Source organism: Sinocyclocheilus rhinocerous, unplaced genomic scaffold (genome assembly GCF_001515625.1).
Source record: "Sinocyclocheilus rhinocerous isolate Xijiao unplaced genomic scaffold, SAMN03320098_v1.1 scaffold1350, whole genome shotgun sequence".
NCBI classification, from domain to species: Eukaryota; Metazoa; Chordata; class Actinopteri; order Cypriniformes; family Cyprinidae; genus Sinocyclocheilus; species Sinocyclocheilus rhinocerous.
The window spans coordinates 537,870-548,095 of NW_015652333.1; the positions used below are offsets into that span (position 1 = coordinate 537,870).

General features: G+C 33.8%; 2 protein-coding genes across 2 annotated transcripts in view; both read left to right on the forward strand.

Annotated features, from left to right (window-relative positions):
* The window catches only part of LOC107714826 (tyrosine-protein kinase Lyn-like), a 5,739-nt gene extending 4,158 nt beyond the window's left edge, over positions 1-1,581 (forward strand). The window contains exon 6 of the mRNA XM_016520789.1: positions 1,015-1,581. Coding sequence (XP_016376275.1) covers positions 1,015-1,217 — 203 coding nt within the window. The 3' untranslated portion in view covers positions 1,218-1,581. The remainder of the gene's footprint in view (positions 1-1,014) is intronic.
* Positions 1,582-2,837: 1,256 nt separating this feature from the next.
* LOC107714848 (uroporphyrinogen decarboxylase-like) overlaps positions 2,838-10,226 on the forward strand; it is a 15,195-nt gene continuing 7,806 nt past the window's right edge. The window contains exons 1-8 of the mRNA XM_016520827.1: positions 2,838-3,019; positions 4,411-4,461; positions 4,535-4,596; positions 4,726-4,805; positions 4,888-4,950; positions 5,042-5,239; positions 5,696-5,857; positions 6,001-6,138. Coding sequence (XP_016376313.1) covers positions 2,997-3,019; positions 4,411-4,461; positions 4,535-4,596; positions 4,726-4,805; positions 4,888-4,950; positions 5,042-5,239; positions 5,696-5,857; positions 6,001-6,138 — 777 coding nt within the window. The 5' untranslated portion in view covers positions 2,838-2,996. The remainder of the gene's footprint in view (positions 3,020-4,410; positions 4,462-4,534; positions 4,597-4,725; positions 4,806-4,887; positions 4,951-5,041; positions 5,240-5,695; positions 5,858-6,000; positions 6,139-10,226) is intronic.

Below are 10,226 nucleotides of genomic sequence, written 5' to 3' on the forward strand. Positions count from 1 at the left end.
CGGTCAGTGAAGACGAAGAAGAGAATGATGTGTGCTCCCGGCGCCTATTTATACTATAGTCGCACCGGTAGTGACGTCATGGCTGTCGCCGGCCAACGAGTTGGTGTTTTTTCAATGTATGCTTCAGACACGGGTCACGACGAGGCGTTCCTCATAGCGACCCCTAGAGGACGCAGTTCGAAGTTCCCATGAAAGGGAACTCTTTGGGTTTGAGACTTTAGTCTTTGCAACTTTAGGGATCTTATCTATTCACAAACAGCTTGTAACACTCCAAAGAGAAAGGAAAACTTGAAATCGCATCATATGACCCCTTTAAGGCAAAACGCTATAAAGGCAAAACCTTTTTATGCACTGGTCAGTTTTGAGATTTTGGGCTATTTTGCTTTCATTACGTCTTCCTTTAGACTGGTGGAAAGAAAGCATCCAAAGTATACATTTAATTGTCAAATTTTTTGCACTGAGCCAGAAATCTCCACTTTGGTAGCAGTTACATAAACCAAACGTTACAGTTTTATTCCTTTTTGTATTCTGAAGTTTTTTTCATATTTGTTCATATACCATTCATCTGATCTACATAACATTTTATTCCTAAAAACATAATACATTTATTCAAGTATTTTCTGATTTATGAAGTGATAAAAAGAGATATTCAAAATCCCCTCTGTAACAATCTTTAATGTCACAAAATGAAACAGGAATTTTGAACCTGGCTTTATCCAATGTTACAGTTTCTGTCTTGAAAATGTATGCAAATGAGTGCATATTTAATTAGATAATGTATCAATTGCATATTTAAAAAAAACTTTTTGTCGTCTTGTACTGTGATTAATCAACTAGGAAAGTATGGTGATGTCTATTAGTTAAAATTAGTTAAAACACCTGTGGTGTCTTGCCGTAATCATAGACAAAAATACCTTTCTGAAAAGACTCCTTGTGACATTTATTACTCAGTTTTTCTCTTTCTCTCTGTCAGTCCACTTACACTTTCACTTCTTTCTTTTTTCTTTGTCTCAGGTATGAGTAACAGTGAAGTCATGAGCTCTGTTCAGAGAGGTTACCGGATGCCCCGTCCTGAAAACTGTCCCACTGAACTTTATGAGATCATGACCACGTGCTGGAAGAGTAAACCAGACGACCGGCCCACGTTTGACTATATTCAGAGTGTACTAGATGACTTCTACACAGCCACTGAGGGCCAGTACCAGCAGCAGCCATGAGGATGCAAAATCATATTTTTGTACTGTTTCAGGATGATCAAAAGATCTGTGATTTATCTATGAATCGATGTACTAATGTGTAACTAATAATGGGATCAATCTGCTTACTTATGTGTAAGCAAGGTTCAGATTTTCTATTTCTGCTTCAAATTGAAGTCTTAACAGCCTGTTTACTACTTTTGCTGTTCACATTCAAATTTCAATGGCTGCATTTCAATTTGTAAATAATTTTATGTTTCAAAGTACCCTACCAAAGTTTAATTGTTATTTTTACACATTTTACACAGGGCTTTGCAAACTGGAGTCTGGGGGCTGCTATAAGGTCTGCAAATAAATTCAGAGCAAATAAAATATTTTACTTTTAGGGCTGTCCAAGTTAACTGTAAAGCTGTTTTGGAAGGATATTTATTGTAAAGGAGCTAAACCAATACATTTGAATTGAAATAATTTTTTTCAGATGGAATTAAACATTTATAAATGACATTATACAGCTGCCTATATATATTTTTTAAGAGGGACCTTCGAAAAGCATCATCATATTTTAAGGTTCTTGGAAACAAAATGTTTGAAAACCTGTGGTTTAAATTAAAATAATTGGATGACTAAATGAAATCCATGCACTGTAAACCACTGTAAAGAGAGTGTGATCTTGACCTTTTTTTTTTTTTTTTGTATGACATTTTAATAACAATATTGATAACGTTACAATAATGAACAGTGACCGAGGGCAATATTTTGTAATTAAGTAAATTGCCCGGTCTTTGATTAGCTAAGAATGAAATGCTTTGTATATTTAAAATATTTTGTACATTTGTACATTATCTAGAAACGTAATAAAGTGAATCTTTTGTGATTGATAACGCAGTTCTAGGTTGTACAGAATTCTATATAAAATACATATGCATAAAATACAGAAAACATAAAATGCAATGCTACCAAAACTAAGGAAATTAGTCTATCTGATGGTCTTCTTTAAAGGGATAGTTCACCCAAAAATTCAAATTCTGTGATCATTTACTCCCCCTCAAGTTGTTCCAAACCTGTATGCAGAGGCGGACTTAACCATTAGGCAAAGGTAGGCGACCGCCTTGGGCCCCCTAAAATGCGTTTTATATGCGAGATGCGCGTGCGGACGCGCAAGTGGTTGCTCTGGTGTTCATTACCACGACAACCGTCTGTGCGTCCGCGTTGAACGTGCTTCTTAGCAAAAGTAGGGCGATGTAGAAAATGGGGACGAAATCCCGGAATCTATTCACAAAAACGGAATTGACTGTGTAACGCGGAATGTGACGGAATGAACGGCGCAGACGCGCGTTTCGTTTGCTAGTTTGCTATTTAAGCACGCACAACGCTCGCGGTTGTCGTCTGTAGTAGTTAAATAGTATTTTTGCCATTTAATATTCACATACACTAGTCCATATTGCGGTTTGATTGAAGTGTACTGAATTGCATTTGATTGTGGGTGTGTTCAGCAGAAGAAAGAGAATAATGTAATTGGGACAACTTGACGGTGAGTAAATGAGCGCAGAAATTTCATTTTTGGGTGAACTACACCTTTAAGTCCCGCCCGCCCATTCTTGGTCATGTGACCATTTCAAGATGGCCGCGCCCTCAGTTTGGAGGCGTGACGTTGTTCATTTTGTTACAACACGGTGTCAGGCAGGCGGTAAAACAGCTTGTCAATGCTTCTAAGGAGTTATTCGCCATTAAACAACAAGAAGAAAACAGCTTGTCAAGCCTGCAAACTCTTATTCAAGCTCTTCATTGACGCTGGCAATAATGGATAAAGACAGCCTGATTCTGTAAGTTAATGATGAATGAATGCTGATTGGCGTGTTTTAATGATTTCATTATACGTGTTGTTGTAGAACCAGAGCTCACTGACATGATAAAGTAATTCTGTAATTCCGCATTCTCTAATACGACTGGCATCTGTGTTAAGATACAAGCAGATTCGTTTATAAAGCATATATCGATTATACAGGCACTGGTAATACAAAGTAGCTAGTAGCTATTGTGAGAAAAGTAGCATGTTACATAAGCACTTTAGTAACTGTAAACTGTGGGAAACTCATATCCTTCAGCTGTCTTATTTATGTTTTGAATAGATGTATTTTCTTGATGTGTGCAAATGTACCTTGGACGTAATTGTACAGTTCAAAGTGTTCAAATGTCAGATATAAAGTAAAAAAAAAAAAAGATTTGCAATAATAATGACGACTGATTACTGATTAATGTGTTTAACGTTCAATCAAAAAATAAAATCTATTATTTTATAAACAAAGAGCGTTTTATATCAGTATTGATAATACAATAATGATTATATATAATTATTACAATTATTATATATTACAATTATATTTACATTTCAGTATACATCACATACACTAACGTTACCGTTCAAGAGTTTTTATTATCTCATTTGAAACCAGTTGTTTTTGTGGAAACATTTTTTAATAGATTCTTTGAAGAATAGAGAGTTAAAAAGAGATAAGAGTTAAATGGTTAAGTAAAATTATTTTGTAACAATTTAAAAAATATTCACTGTTTTGGTCCATTTCGATCCACTTTTTATTCATGATGCATAAATTCTTGTTGTATAAAAGTATTAGTTAGTTATTTAGTCATTTATCAGATGCTTTTATCCAAAGCGACTTACAAATGAGGACAACAGAAGCAATCAATTGTAGTATTAAAACAACTAAAAACAGATCCAAAGCTAAAACTTTATACTACTTATACACATTTTAAAAATAAAGAAATTAAATAAAAATGACAAATGCATACAACAAAATTTCAAAACTTAACATTTAAATGAAAAACAAAAAAATTAAGCTAAAACGTATTAAATTCTTAAAAAGAAAACATACTGACCTTAAACTTTTGAACGGTGGTGTTTATCTGCATGGCTTTGTAATTTAGACAACAGGGTGTGTTTTGTGTGGCTCTCTCTGCACAAATGCTTATCAAGCTGTGAAGAAAGAGGAAACCGTTAGTCCCCTGATCTCAAAAGCCCTTATCTACTCTCTTCACTTGCTGCTTAAAACATCTGTGAAACCTGATCATCATCTCAACCAAAGGGAGAGGCTTCTGAGCACAAATTAATTCCACTACAGATTTTAATCATTTGTGAAAAGTAATGTTGTGTGAATTAGTTACTGAGATATTTTGACACTGCTGTTTTCCATCCCAGCCCCAAAGACTTTCCAGAGCTGAAGAACGACACATTCCTGAGAGCCGCTTTAAATTAAAGAAAAGAATTAAAAAATTTTTTAACATAACACTAAGCCAAACACCAAAAAAACAACGTACATGTAAGGAGAAGAGATCGAGCACATTCCAGTGTGGTGTATGAGACAGGCTGGCCGCTATCTGCCAGGTATGTATGTACCAATCTATGTATATACCAATCAGGTCAGTGCTAAATGTGATCGTTTACCGTGAAGTTGTTCTTTTTATTCACTATATGCAGTATATTTACTAACTGTCTCTGTGGCTCTGTTAACAGAGTTCAGGGAATCGAGGGCAGGGAAGGATTTCTTTGAGACATGCCGCTCCCCTGAAGCTTGCTGTGAGCTTACGCTACAGGTCAGCACCACTGAGCACCTTCATTCTTAGCTGCTTCTTATAGCATATAGAGTTTTAACAATGTCTCAATTTTCTGTTTTAGCCACTCAGACGATTCCCATTTGATGCTGCCATCATCTTCTCTGACATCTTGGTGGTCCCTCAGGTAAATGAAGGTCAATTGACCTCTAACTTACTGAATTACCAATTAACATTAGTGTGCAATGTCTATTAATGTATAAAATGTGTATGACTAGGCCATGGGAATGGAGGTTCAGATGAGTCCAGGAAAGGGCCCCACTTTCCCAGAACCACTGAAGGAGCCTGAAGATCTGCAGAGACTAAAGACTAAAGTGGACGTGTCGTCTGAACTCGACTACGTTTTTAAAGCCATCACACTGACACGACACAGAATAGAGGGAAAAGTCCCTCTCATCGGCTTCACTGGAGCTCCAGTGAGAAACCAAGCGACAATCCTCACATAACTAGAGAACATGCTTTGCAAATGCACAGTGTGTCACAAGAGTTTTGAGGATAACAAATAAAAAGATCAATCGTTTAGTATTTATTTTGGAAGCTAAATAGAAGCAAATGTCTAGATGGTTGACAGTAGCTACAGTGGTGTGAAAAAGTGTTGGCCCCCTTCCTGATTTCTTATTTTTTTGCATGTTTGTCACACTTTAATGTTTCAGATCATCAAACAAATTTAAATATTAGTAAAAGATAACAAGTGAGCACAACATGCAGTTTTTAAATGAAGGTTTTTATTATTAAGGGAAAACAAAATCCAAAAATACATGGCCCTGTGTGAAGAAGTGTTTGCCCCCCTCTTAGTTTTGCAAAGTTAATAATTGAAACTACATTAATGATACATTAATGATCTCCATCATTGTATCTCTTCTGAATGGCAGTGGACTCTAATGTCCTACATGATTGAAGGAGGAGGCTCCACGACACACTCAAAAGCTAAACGCTGGCTCTACAGGTACCCAGAGGCCAGCCACAAACTCCTGAGCCAGCTAGCAGACGTCATAGTGGAGTATCTTCTCGGACAGGTGAAAGCTGGAGCTCAGGTGAGAGAACGAATGAATTGAGATCAAGGAGGAGAACAGTTTAAAAATCTGTAGCACTATTTAGATGTTCAGTAAAGACTTCACAGACACAGAATGTAACTGAGTCAAATTTATCTAATTTCCTTAAAATGTCTTTCCTTTAGGCTCTGCAGGTTTTCGAGTCTCATACTGGTTGCTTGGGCCCAGTGGAGTTTGAAAAGTTTTCTCTGCCTTATCTGAGAGACATTGCTCGCCGTGTTAAAGACAAGATCAAAGAATCTGGTTTGGACAATGTGCCTATGGTGAGTAGAGTTTGACATTGTAATATCTTTTGAGCTTGAACACCCTTTTTAGATATAAGCTTTAACTGTATTACGAAGTACCACTTAACTTGAAGTAACACTTAATATGTGATTTGAATATGTAAAACAGCAGCATATGTGATTCATCCCAAGGTGTCAGTAACGCAATTTATTTATTTATTTTTAAGGCTAGAGTTAAGCTGAAAGCAAGGGACTGTGAAACTACAGTGATATAAGAGGGTTTTATTATTATTTTAATTATATATACTTATTATATAGCAACAATGGTTAATATTCATTCAGATGGTTACAAATGCCATAAACCTTTGATATATTTTCATTTATTCATACTAGTGCTGTCAAATTGATTCATCGCATCCAAAATAAAGGTTTGTACATAATATATATATATATATATATATATATATATATATACACTTTTGTTTTGGATGCGATTAATCTATGGCAAGCCGTTTTGACTTTTATTCCTTCACAGGATATGAATTCTTGTTCACTAGTTAAAATGCTAATTCTTGATATCAGGAATTGCATTTCAACTAGTAAAACCTATAATTCTTGATATCTGTAATTGTATTTTCACTAGTTAAGTGTCACCATAGGCTGCCATTCAAATTCAATTGTTGATATCTTACTAGTTCAAATTCCAATTTCACATTTTAGAAATACAATTCTTACTAGTAAAAACATTTTTGATATTGGTAACTGCATGGTTATTAGTGCAAATGGCTACTATTGATATCAACAATTGAATTGTTACTAGTAAAAAATTTCATTTTTGATATCAATAATTCGATTGTCAATAGTGACAATGTTAATTTCTGATATCATGAATGTGATTGTTACTAGTAAAAAAGCCATTTTAGATATCAGGAATTATATTGATATTAGAAATACATTTACAGATATCAAGAATTAACATTTCAACTAGTACAAATTAAATTCTTGATATCAGGAATTCACATTTTTACTAGTAATTTACTAAGTAATTATTGATATCAACAAAGGCAGTTCATATCTGAAATTGCCCTTGCAACTAGAGAAAATAGAATTACTGATATCTTAAATAATGTTGTAACTAGTAAAAATACTTTTACAGATATCTAGAAATTACAGGTAACAATAGCTATGGTAATGAGTTTAATGAATATTTATGAGATGTTTTTCCCATAATCCAATAGGCCAAAGATGGCGGAAGAACATCCATGCTCCTCCTTTATTTACTCATTTAGTCAATGAAACATAATTATATTATGGCTGGATTTTTTTTGTTTGTTTGTTTTTTTTGTTAATTGTTTAAAAAAAAATTAGTTTCTTTTTATTGGCCACCAAGTCCTTCGGATAATTAAAGGGGAAAAAATGAACAAGGCATTAATTTATTCATTATTTTATCATTGTCATGAACATAAAAAATAAACTCATGTAATTTTTCATGTTTATTTTCGTTTCGTTACACTTTATTCCAATGCATCAAATAGAAAATACAATAAGCCTTCAACAAAAATTAAAAAAATAAAACCTTTTTGTAAACATTAGCTTTTGTGTACAGCTAGGCTACTAAATGAGGTAAAGACAGATAATGTATAATGCGTCAAACAATGTTTGAATGTTTTGCTGGACGATTTTTTAATATCGTTCCATTTACATACGTCTATAATACAGAACGAGTTGTCATATTTGATTAAAGGCGGGTGCATAAAACAAAGTGTAATGCAATGTTATTAGCTGCTGTATTTATTTATTTATTTAAATTTTGATGTATTATTATGTGCACCCACACTTTCTCATATGGGATAGCCTAATGATGAGACAAACTATTTACACTCTCTGCCCAATTCGGCTCTGATTTTCTTGACCATTGGGACCAAACGGGTGCGTAGCTAAAATATGACATGATAGACACTGTAATGTGCTAATAAACTGCATTAGTTTTATATAACCTGTTGTCCAGTTCTTGAAGTACAGGGCCTACACTGGACAAGATGAATGATAAAGTCCTATTGAACCTCTTTCTTATGCCCGTCTCAGCCATTTCAATGTTACATTAAATATGGCACTACACTGATACACTAACTCTTCTGACAGTTGCTTAAGACATAATATTTGAATAAAATATGCAACAGTCTCTATCAATTGTAATTACTCAAATTGAATTATGTAATCTTGCCCATCTGGTTCTTTGTTTATTATTATTATAATTGTTGTTGTTTTACTTTATAGCTATAAATGTGTTTACTTAAGACCTAACAACACTTGTATCATAAAATAATTAATGAATGCTTTATTTGTAACCTTTTTCTGTTTTGGAAATGTGTCTCTCTAATATTCCTTTTATCATTGAGTGTTGTTTTGGCAAAACAACACGGAATGGAATGGAATAGAGACTATAGGCTATGTTATCTCAAAAGAGATAAATAAAATGGTGTCTTCACTTTAAATGTACAGCACTATAGCCTGTTTAATCATGATTGGAAACTTGACAAACGGGTTTTATTGGGGTAAATGTAAAAAAAAAAAAACATGTAATGATCTATGAGCATTTCACATATTTCTATGTACACTAATAATATGAAACTACTGTCAGTACACTACGGTTATATGCATTTATTGCATTTCATAAAAAAAAAAAAAAATGGAAAAAAAAAGACTAGGCTTAAAAGATTCCTTATCCTGTAGCTCCCTCTAGAGGATACATTTTATATCACAGCCTTCATTTATATCTTCAGCCACAGCCATCTTCCAGTTGAAATAGCTGATAGTTTAGAATTTGATTTTGCAATGGACTCTGTTTACACGAAGTGAAAATAGCAGTATTTTTTAATGATATGCTATTTACACTAAGTGCAAATAGCGATAGATTATATTTACACAGTTTATAAATAGGAGTATTTTCTTTGCGATAATAGCAGTTAGATGCTGTTTCTAATACTTAGTGCAAATAGTGGCCGATATCTGAACCCCAATATTGTAAAACAGTATGCAATAATAATGTATTGAGTGTAAATTATAATTTTTATTAAAATTATTAAATGGATGCATCTTTGGGACAATAAAGCCCTCCCTACACCTAAACTAAACCGATAGAGACACCATTATTTTTCACTTTTTTTATTATATTCTTCATTTTTATTGAAAATAAATGCCTTTCCAATGTGATACGGGATGTGAAAAGGGAGAAGAACGAGTTCGGCAGAAAGAGGAATCGAACTCGGGTCAATCGGGTCAAAAAAAAAAAGTATTGTTATGGGCTTTACCCGCGCCACTGGAGTTGCTTTAGATTGCGCACTTTTTGCAATGTTGTCTAACACAACCACATGTTGGTGGGTGGAATTAGTGTAAATAGCCTCTGTTAACAAGAAAACAAAATACAGTGCCTTGCGAAAGTATTCGAAAGTAGTGTTTTTTTTAACGTTTTATGTTGCTGCCTTATGTTAACTGCTTTAAATTAACTAATTTACGAAGTTGTGACAGTTCTGTTTTTGCTTTGTCAATATGGTGTATGGAGTGTAGATTGATGTGGAAAAAAAGTAATTTAAAGCAGTTTAACAAGGCAGGAACATGAAAAAAATGATACTTACGCAAGGCACTGTAAATATTAAAAATACAAGAGAATAGCATTTTATTTTCATGAGAGGGCCATCAAATTTGCCGTTTTCTTTTGAGCTCTGCACCTTGTCGTCTATCCGCCATTCTGGGGATGGCACTCGTCATTAAATTATGCACATATCCAAAAAGGAATTCATGATATCAGAAATAAAAAATTTTACTGGTGAAAATTGCATTTTAATATGTAAGAATTAAGATACAGATATCAAGAAGTATGTTTATTACTAGGTGTAATTTCATTTTTTATATCATAAATGTACAGTGGGGCAAATAAGTATTTGATACACTGCCGATTTTTCAAGTTTTCCCACTTACAAAGAATGGAGAGATCTGTAATTTTCATCGTAGGTACACTTCAACTGTGAGACAGAATCTAAAAAAAAATAAAAAAAAATCCAGAAAATCACATTTTAAATAATTAATTTCCATTTTATTGCATGAAATAAGTATTTGATACAATAGAA